The sequence below is a fragment of the Austrofundulus limnaeus genome, unplaced genomic scaffold (genome assembly GCF_001266775.1).
Source record: "Austrofundulus limnaeus strain Quisiro unplaced genomic scaffold, Austrofundulus_limnaeus-1.0 Scaffold96, whole genome shotgun sequence".
NCBI lineage: Eukaryota > Metazoa > Chordata > Actinopteri > Cyprinodontiformes > Rivulidae > Austrofundulus > Austrofundulus limnaeus.
Window position 1 is genome coordinate 660,070 of NW_013952498.1, and position 17,732 is coordinate 677,801.

At 44.2% G+C, this 17,732-nt stretch overlaps 2 protein-coding genes across 2 annotated transcripts in view; one reads left to right on the forward strand and one right to left on the reverse strand.

The window, feature by feature from the left end:
• The first annotated feature begins 4,613 nt into the window (after nt 1-4,613).
• cbx7a (chromobox homolog 7a) lies at nt 4,614-10,862 on the forward strand. Its single transcript, XM_014012888.1, has 6 exons — nt 4,614-4,899; nt 5,658-5,701; nt 5,816-5,881; nt 5,977-6,043; nt 7,378-7,732; nt 9,439-10,862. Exons 1-6 carry the CDS (start codon nt 4,831-4,833, stop codon nt 9,831-9,833), a joined length of 996 nt encoding a protein of 331 aa, XP_013868342.1. The 5' UTR covers nt 4,614-4,830; the 3' UTR covers nt 9,834-10,862.
• A 3,110-nt stretch (nt 10,863-13,972) lies between these two features.
• The window catches only part of ep300b (EP300 lysine acetyltransferase b), a 53,757-nt gene continuing 49,997 nt past the window's right edge, over nt 13,973-17,732 (reverse strand). The window contains exons 30-31 of the mRNA XM_014012846.1: nt 15,490-17,497; nt 13,973-14,904 (exon numbers count right to left, since the gene is read on the reverse strand). Coding sequence (XP_013868300.1) covers nt 13,973-14,904; nt 15,490-17,497 — 2,940 coding nt within the window. The remainder of the gene's footprint in view (nt 14,905-15,489; nt 17,498-17,732) is intronic.

The window sequence follows — 17,732 nt, forward strand, 5'->3', positions numbered from 1 at the left end:
GTGTGTGTGTGTGTGTGTGTGTGTGTGTGTGTGTGTGTGTGTGTGTGTGGTTGGATGGATGGAGCATATTCCGAAGAAGAAGCAGTGATCGTTTTACTGGCACGTGTGGTGACTCATACGTGACTCATCACATGTAGGTGGGAGTGATCACAGCAATCCATCGTGTGTGTGTGTGTGTGTGTGTGTGTGTGTGTGTGTGTGTGTGTGTGTGTGTGTGTGTGTGTTTATCCTCCAGTCGTATCCAGGCAGAAAACAAGTCATGTGATTGTCTCTTCTAAATAACATCCTGCTTACGGGAAAAAGCGCTGATCTATGTAGGTTCATTTTATAGGAAGTAAGACATAAAGGCGGGAAAAAAACGACCCAAAGCTTTTCCTGATGGAAATTTACTGGAACTATTTTTCACCTGAAAACCCTCAGTAGAACTCGGTGCTTGACTTTACTGAGTCTTTGTTCAATACTTGTTCAATACTTAATTCAAGTCTGCATAATGAAGTCAGGTAAAAGTCAGAAGATTAGTAAAGTAAGCTAACTACACAGGGTTCTGTAGATAAAAACAGTCAGTATCTTACCTGAGATAGATAGATTGATAGATTGATAGATTGATTGATTTAAAATAAAAAATTACCACCACAGCTATAACAACTTTTCTTTCACAAGTCAGCCATATTGGATTTTGTGGTTGGAAAATATTGACTTTCTACTGTAGATGGTTTTGTTTGTTTGTTTGTTTTGGGGGTGGGCATGCACAGCAACGTTTTTGACCGTGTGAATCAAGAATTTGGTTTATGGAAACTGTCATAGTGAATTTTTGAAATCAGAGTCTGGGCACAAGACATGGTTACATGGTGGGACTTAAGGGCCCTGAACAGTTGGCACACATGGTGGTTCTTTTGTTTTTGCACACACCTTTTAAAGCTCTTGCCACGCCGAGCTCCTGGGAAACCCCTTCCACTACGGTACACATTAGTGATGTGCAGATCGGTACTGAAATTTCGATACTACCGATACCAGAACTTTGTGTTCTAGAATCGATACCAAAATCAAAATATCAATGCTTTGATACTTTAGTTATTTCACATAATGTATATCATTAACAGGAAAATAGTGGAAAAACTGAACTATTCAAATCATGTCTAAATCATATGTGGTTGGAGGGAACTTTTTCTTCCGCTTGAATAATACATAAGCACAGTGGCATGTGTTCAGTCAGTCACTCAGTCTGTGGATGTACGGCAGGTCATTTTAACATAAAATCTGCTTCATCTGACTCTGTATTTACATTGTAGATGAGGGGTTCCCAAACTTTTTCATGTCATGGCCCCCCAAACAGCATTAGCTCTGGCCAAGGGCCTTCTTGCAAACCCACAAACAATGCTACAAAATATACAGAGCAACAACTTTTAGAATATTTTCTCACTTTTATTCACTATTCAAAAAGTATTATATTTCTTTAGAATAAGAATTTAAAATTGTGCTAAACAAATGTAGTGTTAGGGTTAGAAATCTTTTAAATTAAATAAATTACCATGTCATGTATTATTTATAAAGCGGTTATTTGAAAAATGCTACTTTTTAAGATTTACCAGACACATTATGTGTGTTATCAAAATATCAGTATCGGATCAGTATCGCAATACCAGCCACATTTTACTTGGTATCAGTATCGGTAAGAACATTGGCAGTATCYAACATCACTAGTACACGTCACTACATGGGGTTTCTTCCTGCTGGAGTCTATTCTGGAAAATAGGAAACAACTCTGATATCCACCGTTATAACCACCACAATCTAAAGGGCCACAGATTTTGTCAGACAGATTCCTTTGTGCAAAAAGTCCACATTGACCTTGTTTTTATAAATGTCTGCTTCTGAGTAAAACAGTCAGATTTTGGAAGTGAGCATGTGAAGCAAAATGCAGTGTCCGAGTGCTTTCAACATAAACAAACACGCCCGCAAATGTCTGATCAATCACACAATATTTAAGATCTCCCAGCAGGTTGTAATTATTTAATTAATCAGTCAACAATTATTTGTATATTCCTTTCCAATAGCCACAAGGTACACAAAGTGCTTCACAAAACAAAGGTTATAACAAACAATAAAAAAATACAAAAATGCCAGAGAGCCACAAGGCATTAAACCGTATTTCATGTTGCAAGCTGAAAAACCAGTGAGAATTGTTGTTCACGGTGACCAGACTATTAACAACAAAAACCAATAACAAAGCTTTTTTTTTCCTGCATTCAAACCCTGTAGCAACATAATACATCACTTTGTATCCAGCTCATTTAATACGAACTGATAGAAGTGAAAATGAATCACTTCTTATTATGTTTTAATGTGCATGGCAGCCATATTTAATTTTGAGGTTGGGCTTGGTGAGAAACTCAAGTCAGAATCTTAACTTTGCGGGGCTTCCTTTTAAATTAAAATTTCCAAATTAAAGCACGGAAATTCCAACTTGTGAGTACAAATAAAACACATCAGCAGCTGTGAACAACCTGAGACTGAAGAAATAAAGACTGGTTTTGACAGGACTGATGAGCTCATGGCTAGTCAGGGCAGGATTAAAACCAAAGAGGATCGAGCTCATTTAAACAACTCAAACCTTCAAAATGTGACAACTTATCTGAATGTTATTTTTAAAAAATGACATCACCATAGTTTTACATTAAATGGATACTTACATTGATGACAGCGTGGGTACACATGGAGGACTTATTGAAAAGAATGTCAGTGTTCTCAAACATATTAACATTTTAGTGCAAATACAGCAGTGAATCACTTTGGTCCTGCTTGAACTAGCAGTTGGCTCATTTAGTCAGTCAACATTAAACTATTTCTCCAAACTGAGGCTGTTCAAAAGGCCATCTATAACAGGTAAAACAGTTATTGTTCGTAATATTTCCAAAGAGCCCCAGTACAGAAGATTTGAACCGTCCCTTTAAGGAAAGAGAGAGGAAACTTGAACAAAATCATCCTAAACAAATATCTACTTATAAATGTTGTCAAAATAACTACAGTGATGTCATCAGGCTTAACCTGGATTACACTTGGTTTAGACGATAAGATTAAATGATCCCCAGGCAGGAAACAAGTATTTAAAAAAACATATTCAGCAGAGAATGAGGCTCGAGGAAAGGTCCACTAGAAAGTGACAGAAAGAACCATTTATTGTTCACATAAATAAAATAAACGTATGCATTGATTTGAATGTCCTTGTAGTTTGAAAACGACAGGAAATGATCAGGATTCTGTTTAAATAAACTCAAATCTGTAAAAATCAGAGCCCTTCCTGCTGCGTCATCGTCCAGCTTTTCATCAGTTACCGTGGATACGGTTACCATGACACCCATCGTCACCAGTAAGTGATGCGAGTTTTCCAGGTGCAGAGGGAGCGCGGGGCCGTGGGCACCGACTCCACATGTGTGTTCAGACTTACAGAGGATTTCACTGTGAACCGGGTCTCACAGGGGGAGGTGAGACCGTAACCCCACCTTTCACAGGCCCCTCCCACCTGAGGGGAAGACAGGCCCAGAGTCAGGGAGGAAGTTTCAGAAAAAAGTTAAAGATTCCCATCAAAACCAAACCAAACGTCCTCTCTGCTTCCTCGGATGTAGATTTAAGAGTTCCAGCAGTTCTGAGCTGTTTGGTTTTATATTTGGATCAAACACACTTGGAGGAGTGGACTCTTCCACTGAAGAACTGATGCTTTCATTTCCATTGCAGATTCTGATCTTTATTTCTGTTACATAAAAACACATGAGCTCACGCTGCTCCGCTGACAAGTTCAGTGAGTACACTGTTTTAACTTCACAGCCTCACATCTGCCCGTCATTAAATCTATCCAATATTATGTTGGACTAAAATGATCTGTAAGTGTTAATTAAAGGCGACAAAGTGATTAAATTAGAAAAAAAGCATTATTAATTTCACTTTTATGATTGTATGAAGCAAACAGAAGCTTCTATGTGCAGACTTTGGCTGTTAAAAGCAACTTTCAACCCCTTTAAAGTCAGTAATAGAAATGTTTGACCTCATTTGTATACAGCTTTGTTTAAAAACAAACATTTGAAATAACGAGGCTTTCTTGGTGCCACGGATCTTTGTGTCACTCCAGAAATTATGCAAAAAAAATTTATGTTAAAATAATAAAAGTGAACTCCCTGATGATTATGTAACTGTTTTAAAATGAATAAAGAGGAGAAAAAAGAAATGTGTGGGAAAATTGAGGTTAAAAAATAGATTGGACGTATTTGAAACTGTAAACTTAAAAAACTATATTAGTATTTTATCACAACTTTATAAACAGACACACAAAAAACAATTTTACACTGTCAATGTGTCATCAAGTAGCAAACAAAGTTATTTAAATAGTAAACGTGTTTTTACACTTTATCTTTAAAGATAAAACAATAACAAATATTTTAATGTAGAATATTTTTAAAACCCTCAAAGCTCAGTTATCTTGTCCTCTGCGACCCAGCCTGTCCTTTCTGGGTGAGCGCGCGCTCGTGGCGGCGGAGGCGCGCCTTGGGGGCTTGGCTCTCTACGCAATCGAAAAGGGGGCGCGCCCGTGTTAAAGCCGCGCGCTGTCCAGCGTTGATGTGTCGCAGATTTAAAAAAGTGAGGCAGGAGGCGTGAGCGGCAGGAAGCTCAGCGGAAAATCACCAGAGGCTCCGGGAACACTTTTTCTTATCTTCACTTAAAGAGACGTCAGTTCCGCAGCGCTTTATTTTTGTTTACCTCTGAGCGCCGCGAGGAGAGACAAGTGCAGAAAATTCCAGTCTCATCCTGTTCGGAACGTGTGAGTCAGCGCGTGCGGCGATGGAGCTCTCATCTATCGGGGACCAAGTGTTTGCGGTGGAGTCGATAACAAAAAAGAGAGTCAGGAAGGTGAGAGGCATCACTTCATTTAACTTAAATAACTTAGCGGTGTTTAAGGCTAACACCGTCTCCGTGTTGTAGCTAACCGTCACTAAAACTGCATTAAAGTTTAGCACACTTTCTCCGACCGAGTCCGCGTCCTGCGAGCTGCTGCGGCATGGCCGTGTTGTTGTGGAGAAGCCTACGCAGTTGTAGTAAAACATTAAAAAGCAGGTGTGTGTGTGTGCGGAGGTGCTGCGCAGTTTATTTTGAGTTACGCCAGCGCGTGCAGCTGTACCTGCTGCGTGATGTTGCTGTGGGCTAATTAAAACGAAGCTACAGGTGCTCTTAATGTAAAGTTAAATTGATGAAAGTGATGATCTGTGCTGCTGCGTTGTTAGTGACCTGTTAAAGCTTCAGCTCGCTTGTTTTCATCCGGGATGAACACGGTTTTGGGACCTGCGCGTTGCGCAACACCTACTTGTTTACGTGCTCCCGAGGCCCCGCCCCATCCAGCCCACCAGTGTAATGTTCTAGAAAGTGCCCTCGTGCGTCGTGGAGAGCGGGGCGCGTGATCGCTGCGTGTGTTTAGAGGCCGCGCAAGCCCCACGCTGTCACTGACGTCACCTCACAGGAAAAACGCACGGTTTGAAAAGGAGAAATAATGGGGAAGAAATTTAAAGAGACAGAGACCTCTTTTGTTTATATTGGCAACATCTTTACATTTAACCAGTGGAGCACACGTGTTCCTGCTGCCTCTGATGTGAGCCTGTTGTCTGTCCCCACAGGGTCATGTGGAGTATCTCCTAAAGTGGCAGGGATGGCCTCCAGAGTGAGTCAGCTTTGAGTCATCCTCCACTGATCTCATCACGTCAATATAGGGAGCATTATGCTTCTTTCCTCTGCATCACAGAAAGATCATTTCTGGATGTGTTTGTGTTGACAGGTACAGTACTTGGGAACCAGAGGACAACATTTTGGACCCTCTCCTGGTCCTGGCGTACGAAGAGAAGTGAGTAATACAGAAACTGTTTGCATAGGCAGCAGTTTCRTTTATGTTTCAGTTATTACTCAGTTTCTCTCTCTGCGTTTGTTGCACTCCTGCAGCCAGGAGAAGATCAGGTCTTTGGCGTATCGCAAGAAAGGTCTCAGGCCCAGGAAGCTCGTCCTGCGGGTAGAAACACTTTATATATTTTTCTTTTTTTTCACTTTTTTACCTTCACTAAAACTGGTTGCTGTTGGTAAAAAGTTAGTTGTCTGTCCATCCACATCTGCCCATATATGTTGTATTTTTGTGCTTGTTTTGTAGTAGTAGTAGTAGTAGTAGTAGTAGTAGTAGTAGTAGTAGTAGTAGTAGTAGTTTTAAAAACCTTTTAAATGTTTTTATTGTTATTGTCATGTTGTTTATCTGCAGTAAAGACTCTTCATCTGTCTCAGTCAGAACCTTGTAAATTCCTAGTCAGTAAACAGTTTGTGAAAAAAAATATACTTGATTCTTGTGAATGTTTACGCTTAATTTGTCTTGATAATCCTAATTACTGTTTTGTTTAACCCTGTCTATGACGATTTTGTTTAGTTTTAAAGTCTTTAAATCATACATCATATTTTCCAGCCTTCTTTAAAGATTTTTTCAAAAAAAGTTTTATTTTGCATACTAAATAATTTAAATACAAAACATCCTGTTTTCCAACCTTTAGGTTTAGACCAGTCAGTGTTACTGGGACTGGCTGAAACTGGACAAGACTTGTTTAAATCCTTTAAGTTAGGCTCCGCCCACAGGATTCAGCTGAGCCGTAAACACTTTTAGACATGAAGCTTATTTTAACTCATCGTAAAATGACTGAAGCTCAGAAAATGTTAAAAAAAYTTAGTTCAGTTCAGGGCGTTTGGATTTCAAGTGTGTTATTATTGTAATTAATATTAATCTGAACTTTGTAGATTATTATTACTCAGTGTTATGCATGTTTAGTAAACTAAAGAAATCTGTACAAAAAATGATAAAACACCCCTTTTAAAAACCACAATTAAACAATTATTACAGATGAAATGAGGAGAGAAAAATCTCATCCATGTCCAAATATGAAGTAAATTATTAATCAACAATCAACTTCGGTGTTGGCCTCAGTTTTGTCAAAGTTTTATCCAGTTTCACTGAACAGTCATAGAGAGGAATGAAAGATGGCAGCAGCAGAAATAATGCAGGTTTCATTACTAATAATAGCCTGAACAGTACTGTGCAGCTGAAAGACATGCTGTGTTTCTGGACTGTGTTACTATCACTGTTATGATGCTGGATAAGTCAAATTTATGCCAGGAGTAGCAGGAAGCATCGAATGAAACAAAGTGGATGAGACAAGTTACACACTGATCTGCAGCTGCAGAATTACTTTTCAGGCTCGGTTTCGGCACGTCTTTATGATGGGAGTGGGAGTATGTTTACTTCTTGAACTCTACCTTTTTTTTATGACGCTGATTCTCAGATTTACTTTCTGACCTGTTCTCCCTCAGAACATCTTCGCCATGGACCTCCGCAGTGCCGACAAGGACGCAGAGAAGCCCCCTCCTCGCCTGCGCCTCTCCCTCACCAGATCCATGAGTACGGACGTGGAGCAGGCCATCCGCCGCCCCAACAGGAAGAGGAACAGGTGGAGGTTGACCAAAGCTGGACTGAAGCGCTCTTCCAACAAACCTATCCATCATCTTCAGCAGCAGCAGGAGCAGGTGCAGCAGGAGCAGGTGCAGCAGCAGCAGGAGGAGGAGAATGAAGTGGACTCTGTAAAGAAGGACTGGGGGACCACCAGCGAGGAGGACAAGCCGGAGTGTGAAAGTGCCGTAGAGGAGAGATGCGAGGACAGTTGTTACGGTCAGTTTGTGAAACTGAGGCGGATTTCAGATTCGAGAGATTTTACTTCATGAAAGAGACCAGGGGTCTGGTTTATAAAGCTTGRGTACGGACAAAATGAGCCCAGAAACCACACAAAGGTTGTGATTTATAAAATCCAAACAACGTGAAAATGTGCGGTCCCTCAGCCAGCTCTGACCCATGCGTACGCTCATGTTGGAGACGGGAAACTGTGACACAGTGAAGCGAGGAATTAGAGCCACACTGTGTAATGATCACTGTCCGATATTTAATTTACCTTCATAATCAGACTTAGATTTTTATTCAACTTTATCATCAGCTTTCTTAACAGTAAAATATTCTGCTGAGAGCCATAAGGACCTTTGAAATAAAAAAAAAACAAAAGTTCACACATCTCCATTAATCTCCTTCCTCAGACGACCCTGACCCACAGACCCCTCCCTGACAAGAGACATTTCAACAGCAAAAGTCACGCTTTGGGTACTTGCTGGGCATGCCCCTCGCCAGTATGGATGTTATAGGGGGCTGCCACAGATAACGGAGCAGGCAGGAGGGGGAGGACGGTAGCCTGGCCCTTGCCTTCCTACGCAGCTCCGCTCAATTCTAGTTTCCCTTCACTGCTCKGTCTGGGACTTCTCTCCCATAGAGAAGGATTTCACTGGCAGATTTTTAGCGGGGTCAATCAGAGAAGAGAACATCAATTTTCTGCGCAGAGTCTCTTGTTGTTTATTTTACCTGGGCCAATCAGCAAACAGAAGGTGGAGTTTTGAACGACGTCAATGTTCTGCACAGTGTCTGCTAGTTATTTTAGCATACGGCAGTGGAGGAAGAGAATGAAGCCAGTCTGTGTTGATAAGGCTTCCAAATTAAAWTAAATTTGTCRGAKYAAGCAGCAGCTCTCATTTACAGCTGTCTCGTTCGGCTCGGTACATTTCTCCTCTCAGTAGGGTTGTTTACAGCACACACGACTTCCGGTTAGCTTCTTAGCTTAGCCTCCATCACAGCAACAACACACACATGCTTCACCAGAGGCCACGCCTCCTGCATGAAACGCTTGTCTGTGCATCAAGTCCAGACCCTTGTACAAAGCAAAGTGAATGACAGGATCTGGTTTTAACCAGGCTAGGAGGACTGAGAAGAGTGGTGAACTTATTTCCAACTTTATCTGACTTATTTAATTTTATTTATTGTTTTTATCGTCCTCCAGGCTCTGAGAGAAAATTAATTTGAAGTTGAGTTTTTGATAAAAGTCATTACATTACTCTAAACATCTGTAAAGCTGCAAAATGAGGGAAAAGCTGTGTAAATTAGACATTCTGTTCACGTGAGCAGCTGTCAGTCAGCACCTGTCATCCTCCAGACGCACAACAGAGCGTGTCTGAGCCAATCACTTTTTTTGACATTGACCAGCTGACTGATTTAGATATATCTTAACATTCATGAGGTACTTTACATTGACTGTTTTAATGGTTGAGTGTGGGTGTGTAGAGGGTAGAACCTGAGGCGGGACCTTGTGCACAAACTCGGAGGTGAAGCTGTGATCTAAAAAGGAAAGGTGTACAGAAACGTGTACGCACGGTTTTATAAATCTGAATTTTTTTGGTGTACGCCATTTTTGCCTTTTGGCCATACGTTTGTTTTTAATATGGTTTCTATGCAATCTTTTATAAATCTGACCCGAGACGTTTCCTGTCTCTCTCTCTCAGGTCATTCTGAGTGCAGCTCGCCCCCCTTCCTGGAGCGACAGGACCTGGACGTGGAGGAGAAGGTGGACCAACAGACCGAAACGTGGACCGACAGAACGGACGGAGGGGCGTCTGAAACCAGTGAGGTCAGACCGGGCGACGGGTCGGAGAAAAAGGCGGGCTGGGCCAGCGACCCCCGCGAGAGGAACAACACAACGTCTGTCATCATGAGGGTCCAGGGGAGCACCGTCTGCCCCAACACCGAGCCACTGAAGGAGGTGACATCGGGCCTCCCGATCGTTCCCGCCGAATCAGATGGTCCCAGGAAAGTGATTGTGACGAACGTGACCGTGAACTCCCTGACGGTGACGTTTACAGAAGCCAAAGAGGCCGAGGGCTTCTTTGGGAGCTGCTGAGCGAGGAGAGAGATCTAAGTAACCATGATTAGACTCACCACTCATTTTAAACAAGTAAATAGTCGTGTGTGTCAGATATGTTCACTTGTTTACAAAAGCTACAATCACTTCCTACTGAGTAGAGTAAAGACGGTCCAGGCTTGAGTCGAAGTGAGTGGTGATTTTATTATTGTGGCTCATTTACTAAATGATGCATCTCCAGAGTGCTCTGATTCCCCGTTAGAGTCGAGCAGATGAGCTGGATCAGTGGGCAGGTTGTAACTYTTAGCACCTCTGGGTTCAATGAGAGCAGGAAGACAGATGTCCAGACGGCAGCCTAAAACAATCCAGTTCACATAACTACTTCGATGCAGCTACTATTCCACTCGTCCTCAGTGCTTTCCAGCATCTGGCAGATCTCTGATCTGTTCTCGGGGGGCCTGTTTCAGCCGCTCCATTTTCTTACCGTTGATGTTTTGTAAAAAAATAAAACATAAAAAAAATGTGGCTCTTGCTAACCGCATGCCCCGTCAGACTGTGCCACACAAAGACTCGTCCTGTGCTTTGTGGGAGCTGTTTATTTCTGTAACAAAGGAAATAGAACAAAGACGGCGGATTAACGCCGCACGCTCAGATGAAGTTCTGCATTTCAAAGTGGATGGATACAGGGAAAAAAAAAAGGCACAGCGTTTTGTTTGCTGTCTGTCTGCCCCTTTTAACTTTTCAAGTATGAAATGCTTCCTGGTTCTATTTTTGTATCACCGATTGATGGTCTACTTTTTTCAGTAGCTTCTGTGCATATCAAAAGAGACAATATTAGTTTGCACCGCTGCTTTTATGCCGTGTCGGTAATGTGCAGATGTACTTTAAATCAAACTGTAGTGAGCTATTATTTATTGCATGTCACTTGTATAAACGAAACTAACTTATGTCACTTCATGTGTCCGGATCGGTCTCTCTCCAACAAAGATGGATTGTCAGACATGTCTTCTATCATGAAAAGAAGAAAAATATTTGACTGCATTTTCAATAAATGTGTTCTGAAACTAATGTGTTCTGTTGAATGTTTTATCTCCACGTTTCTAGTTACTGAAAGCCCAAACTGAACATTTAAGGCACATCTCAAACACACTGCTTCTTTCTTTGAGATCATGGGAAAATCAAAACAAATATCAACCCCCGCAAGTCATTCAAAAACCAAAAAATTTGGACTCGTCCCGTGTGATGAAACTGTGGGATTCTTGCAAGTCTGAAAACACCGRCCCAACTGTGAAGCACGGTGTTGGCAGCGTCATGATGTGGTGGTGTTAAGTTGCAGGAGGCACTGGTGCGTTTTACGAAATGACATGAAAGAAAAACATGGAAATATGGTAAATGACCTGAACCTATATAGACTTTATCAAGTCTAAGGACTCCAGAGCACTTCACACTACAGTCGCACACATTCACACACTGCTGGCAGAGTGACAGGCTGCCAAACACCTACGTCAACGAGTCCTTTCCCCACCTCCAGCAGGCCAGTCGGGTGAAGTGTCTTACCCAAGGACTCAACAGTTGAGACAGACAGAGCAGGGGTTCTAATCAGCAACCCACCGGTTACAGGACGACTCCCCAAWCCACTTAGCCACAAAGCAACATCTCAAGACATCAATCAGGAAGTTAAAGCTGGGAAACAAATGGGTCTTCCTAATGGACAATGAGCAAACATTATTTAATTACAAAGAGAAATTTAGTGTTTTGGAAAGGCAGCCTCCAAATCTGACTCTGTTCCTCCAGTTCTGTCAGGACAGGAGAGGCGCAATTCAGCAAGCTATTATAAGAAGCTTAATGCCAAAACATTTGACCCAAGTTATACAGTTAAAAAAGATACAAAATACTAAGAAAATGTGGGACTTTGAAGGCCTCTTATTATACAGACATTTAGCAAATTTAAATAATGACCCTAAACAAGAACAAGGTCAAAGAAATTGAGTTATGGCACTGCATTTTTTCTACCTTTATAAAGTGAGAGTATTATTGTCTGAATGGCATCCCTGTAATTTATGCTGTTCAGGTGCAAAATCCATAATTGAACATTACCTTGTAACGCCACTAGAGGGCGCATTGCTCCCGTGAAAAATTCTAAATTAAAAAGTGATGCCAACAAATTCAAGTTCCAGATGTAAATTTTAAACTCAGATAAGACAGAGGTTGTGGGTTTGAACCTGAACATCTTAGGAATAAACTTTGCAACCTTTCACTTACATTAATCTGGCCTCCAGTTCTAATGTAAAAGAATCTTGGTGTTATTTTTGATCAGGATGTTTTTTAACCCCCAAATTGAAAATATTTCCGCTTTCACCTGTGTAATATCACTAAAATTAGAAACATCCCAAAATGACGAAATAAAAACAGATCCATGCATTTATCTCATCTAGGCTGGATTACTGTAATTCTTTATTATCTGGGCATCCAAAAAACTCTTTGAGAAGTCTTCAGTTAATCCAAAATGCTGCTGCTAGTTTTAATGAGAGTTGGAAGGAGATATATTTCTTCAGTTTTAGCTTCTCTCCACTGGCTCCCTGTCAAATTTAGAATATAATTTATAATATTACTCCTAACATACAAAGATCTCAACAACCAAGCTCCATCATATATTAAACATCTTATTGTTCCATACTTCCCTTCACTCTCAGACTGCAGGTTTACTTGTGGTTCCTAAAGTTTCTAAAAGTAGAATGGGATGCAGAGCTTTCAGTTATCAAGCTCCTCTCTTGTCAAATCAACAAGGTAACAACTAACATAATGATTGGTAGAAGTGAGAAAAAAAATTAAAATTAAAATCTTAAGCCTACATCCAAAACAAGTTTATGAATCAGAAGGAGCTCTGTGATAATTGGTTGATAAATTTGCTGTAGTTAAGTTTATATATACCATTTCTTACAAGATGAAAAATGTCTGTTTAAACGGTGAAGCATTAAGATTTGTTTCGAATGAAAAACGTTCCACACTTGATTAAGCATGTGCAGGACGCGACACTATTGGTCATTTGCATTTTATTACAAAAAGAAAAACTGTAACCGAGTCCAGTTTGTTTCCTTTGTCCAGTAAAAAATATTAAATTAATTCCCAAAGTTCTGAGCAGAAAGATGACAGAGTTCATGTTCAATTCATCGCCGTTCCCCCCGAACAGAGGAGGATACAAAGTCCAAAAAGGAAGCAGCAAAAGTGATGAGGAAGAAAGAGACCAACGCTTAGGTCTCTCACCTCTTTTCTGTGCAACACAGTTCATTTGGATCATTGTCCTGTTTATTATAAACAGCAAAAGTGTATTGGATGAAAAYAAAAAAAAAACTAAAAAGGAGCCCACAAACGTAAAATGTTACAGGCACAAAGGTATGCACCTCCCTCCCAGAGCCTCCACAGCAAGTGTCTCTACACAGGAAGGAGTGCACGAACATTCGAAAGGGAGGGCTTGAATGTTTGTGAGCAGAACGGAGGTCCAACACAGGATCTGTCCACGGAGCATCTTCAACATGGAGCAGACCCTTGGACCACCGCAAAAAAACAAGAAAAAAAAAAAAAAACAAGAAAAAAAAACACATGAAGAGTAACTGGCAAACTGAACAGTCAATAAAAAAAATAGACTTCTATACAAAACGTAACAACACCCCCCCTCAAGGAACAGAATAAATAAAACACAAAAATGGAAAAACTGTTTGGATTGATGCTGATAATTCACATCACTCTGCAAAATGAACAGAAACAGATCGACTGAATGATGCAAATAAAAATATCTCAAAAGTTCTTTGCATTCACTTATTTCTTCGACTACTTTTAATTAAAAAAACTTTTTAAAAGAAAAGGCAAGGTACTTGTATGCCCCCTCTAAATAATTACTTTTCTGCAAGAAATAGAAACAAGTTGATAGNAAAAATATATAATATATTAACAGCAATAAGTTACAATTCATTTATTCTTATTCATTTAACGACTGTCTGATTTATTGTTCGTCTCCCATAGGAAGTTCAGTTCAATGCAACTTTATTGAAAAAACATTAAATAACATTTTAACAATGCTAAAAATAAACAAAATGCTAAGAAATAACAATAACACTGTCCTGGGTGAGTGCAGTTTGTGCAGAAATTCACTGAGCTCAGCATGACACCAATATAAAGTCCTACATGTGGTCTAAAGAGTTGTGGTTGATGTTCTGGCCCAGGGGGTCCTGACTGTTGCCCCCCGGCCCATGGAGTCCGGCCATGCCACTCAGCTGAGACAGCATGGCGTTCTGATCCGACCCAAACGGCTCCATGGTGTTCTGCTGCTGGCTCGCTGCCTGCTGCTGCTGAGGGGGGARGATCATGCCTGGGTGGTGCTGGTTCAGGTGGGCGGGATGTGGCGAGCCCGTCTGCATCTGCGGTGAAATGTGATGCGGCGAGGGCTGAGGCTGCATGCGCGGCGACGGGCTGGAGTGTGGCGGCTGGGACTGAGGTCGAGGTGATGGCTGGGGGGAGCGCACGAGGGATGTGGAGAGCACCTGCCCCTGCAGGTGTGGGTGGGGGGACTGCGCCACCTGCTGCGGCTGCTGGGGGCTCATGGGATTGCTGTGTTGGGCCGGGGACCCACCCGGACCCATGTGCTGCTGCTGGAGCAACCTTTGTGGCAGAGTTTGTTGGAAAATGGCCTGACTGGATGGAGGTGTGGGTCCACTCTGGGTGGGCTGGGGGCCCTGAGGTGGTTGTTGAGGACCACCTGCACTCCCTCCTCCTGGTCCTGCATCCCCGCCTGGATGGGCAGCCATGGTGCTCTGCTGCATCTGCAGCCTCTGCTGGAGTGCAGCTGTGGCCTGCTGGTGGGCAACTGACCCTGCGAAACCTGGCCCCTGCTGACCCGGGGGGCCCCCAGGCGGCTGCGAGCCATGGGGTGGACCTCCAGGGGGACCCTGTCCCATAGCAGGAGACTGGCTCATGAATCCCTGCCCCTGTGGGGGCTGCGGCTGCTGAAACTGACTGTGATTTGCTCCCATTTGCTGCGGCTGCTGCAGCTGTCGCCTCATGAGCAACTCTCTGAACTGGGGGCTGTTGAGGTTTCCCATCTGTGGCCCCTGGCCTTGCATTCCTCGCCCGACTCCCTGCTGCTGCTGTAAACTACTGAGCAGTGGTCTCTGCTGCTGCTGCTGCAGCTGTTGCTGCCGCTGCAGCTGCTGTTGTAGCTGCTGAAGTTGTTGTTGTTGCTGTAGTTGCTGCTGCTGTTGTTGCTGCTGCTGCTGTTGTTGTTGATGTAGTTGCTGCTGCTGTTGTTGTTGATGTAGTTGCTGCTGCTGTTGTTGTTGTTGCTGTAGTTGCTGCTGTTGTAGTTGCTGCTGTTGTAGTTGCTGCTGCTGCTGTTGTTGTAGTTGCTGCTGCTGTTGTTGTTGTAGTTGCTGCTGCTGTTGTTGTTGTAGTTGCTGCTGCTGTTGTTGTAGTTGCTGCTGCTGTTGTTGTTGTTGTAGTTGCTGCTGTTGTTGTTGTAATTGCTGCTGCTGTTGTTGTTGTTGTAATTGCTGCTGTTGCTGTTGTTGTTGTAGTTGCTGCTGTTGTTGTTGTTGTTGTAGTTGCTGCTGCTGCTGTTGTTGTTGTAGTTGCTGCTGTTGTTGTTGTTGTTGTAGTTGCTGCTGTTGCTGTTGTTGTTGTAGTTGCTGCTGCTGTTGTTGTTGTTGTAGTTGCTGCTGCTGTTGTTGTTGTTGTAGTTGCTGCTGTTGTTGTTGTTGTAGTTGCTGCTGCTGCAGCTGAGACATAGAGGCCATGTTGACTCCCCCCTGAGCTCCCACATGGATCCCTGGCTGGCCCAAGCTGGCAGCGTTCATATTCACCTGTGGGGTCCCTCCTGCAATGACATTTCCAACAGGACCTCCTGTGGGACCAGTTCCTCCTCCTGTAACGCCCTCCGGCCCAGTGGGACCCCCTTGGCCTGCCTTATATTTTGAGGCCCTCTGTTTGATAAAGGCAGCCATGAGCTGGGGGCTGGATCTTAAGATGGCCAGGACCTGATGTTGCTGATGTGGAGAACTGGGGGAACGGAGAGTCCGTAAAAGCTCCTGAAGAGCTGACTGAGGGATGTTCCCACCAGCAGCAACAACCCCGGGGACACTTGGAGCACCAGGGACAGGTCCCCCTGAGACCCCTGCAGCACCACCTTGATGCTGCTGCTGCACCATATTCATCAGAGCAGCGTGACCCTGAGCTGGTTGCTGCTGCTGGGCTGGATGACCCATTTGGTTCATGACAGCTTGCCTCTGTTGGGGGGGCACGCCCTGGCCTGCCCACTGCTGCTGCTGCTGCTGGGGGTTCTGAAGAGGAGACATCATCCTCTGCTGCTGAAGCTGCACCTGGGGGCGGAGATGGCCTCGAGGCAGGTTACCTTGCTGAGGGGGATGCTGCATGTGACCACCACTGACCATCATCCCTGACAGAGCACCTTGCTGTTGCTCCATGTGGGCTCGAGCGGCTGCTTGGCTCTGAGGTGGGATGCCCTGGGGTCCGACCATCCCTACAGGTCCTGGATGTCCCATAGTCACCTGCTGCCCCTGGCCCAACTGTTGGTGGGGGTGGGATGGCATCAAGCCTGCAGTGGGTGCTGGTCCCTGCAGAGCGTGCTTCCTCTGAGCGTCAGCCACCTGCTGAATCTTTAGGGCGATCTCTACAGCTGCAGGTGGGGGGCCTGAGGGGGGCTGCTGTGGAATGGAAGGCTGGCCCGGCGGCTGACCGGGAGCTTGTTGGCCTGCCACGCCTCCCGCCATGACGGCACCACCGGGATGCTGCGCAGGTGTCGCAGGGCRGAGAACTGGTTTACCCTGGGACTGGTGGATTGGGGAGGAGCCTGGGGGTCTGCTAGCATAAGGTGGCAAACTGTTGGGGTGCTGCTGAAGCTGTTGAGGGTTGGTTCCTGGTCCACCCTGCTGCTGCTGCTGGACCTGAGCAAGCATCTGCTGCTGGTGTTGGGGAGAGTTCATCATCCCTCCTCCACCACCAGCCCCACCCATCTGCTGGAACTGATGAAGGGGGTGTTGAGGGGGCATCCCTCCAGGCTGCTGTTGCTGCTGGACTCCATTTCCAGGACCCATCCCCTGCGGGGTGACAGGAGCCATGGTCTGAGTCGGGGTCTGAGGCATCGGGGCTTGGGTGCCACCTGACGTTGGGGTATTGGGAGCGGTGGTCCCATTTGACCCAGGTGAAGGAAGTCCCATCGTCGGCCCTCCAGCCGGCTGCCCTCCTCTCTGCATGGTGGCCATCCTCCTCCTCAACATCTGGGCCTGCTGGAGCCTGTGCTGCAGCTGCTGTTGGCGGAGCTTCTGCTTGATGTTCAAACAGAACGGGACGGGACATTTGTTCTCCTGGCAGTGTTTGGCGTGGTAGCAGCACAGAGCGATGAGCTGCTTGCAGATGGGGCAGCCACCGTTCGTCTTGCGCTTGCAGCCCTTCGTGTGCTGCACCACCCGCTTCATCTTCTGGCAGGACGGCAGGGAGCAGTTGGCGTTGCGGCACTGGCACGCGTGGACCAGAGACTGGATGCAGCGCTGGATGCTGAGACGGCGAGAGTCACCGGGACTCTGAGTTGCTGCTGCAGCCTGGTTGTTGCTGTCATCGTCCAGCCCCAGTCCCAGTTTGTCCATCTTGTGCTCGTGGCCTTTAGTGTTGTAGCAGGTGATGCATAAATCATAATCCTGGGGGGTGGGGAGAGATAGGAAAAGATATTGTAACTAAATGTTGTTAATCTCCAAACCTTAAAAGGGATCCACGATTAGTTGTAACGTTAGACTTTTTTTTAGCTGTAGGCTGTTCAGTTTTTATAATTTTTAAACTAAAAGTTTAAAAATATATTACATGGACGGGGCCATTTTATTTACACACAAAGCATTCTGGGTAAATGATGACGAGGATAGGTCCTCTGTGTGAGGC

Bases quoted from the DNA above. Each gene is read 5' to 3' on its own strand.
- cbx7a (XM_014012888.1), top strand. From the start codon at position 4,831: ATGGAGCTCTCATCTATCGGGGACCAAGTGTTTGCGGTGGAGTCGATA. The intron at 5,702-5,815 runs GTGAGTCAGCTT...TTGTGTTGACAG, and splicing joins TGGCAGGGATGGCCTCCAGA to GTACAGTACTTGGGAACCAG. The intron at 7,733-9,438 runs GTCAGTTTGTGA...TCTCTCTCTCAG, and splicing joins ATGCGAGGACAGTTGTTACG to GTCATTCTGAGTGCAGCTCG.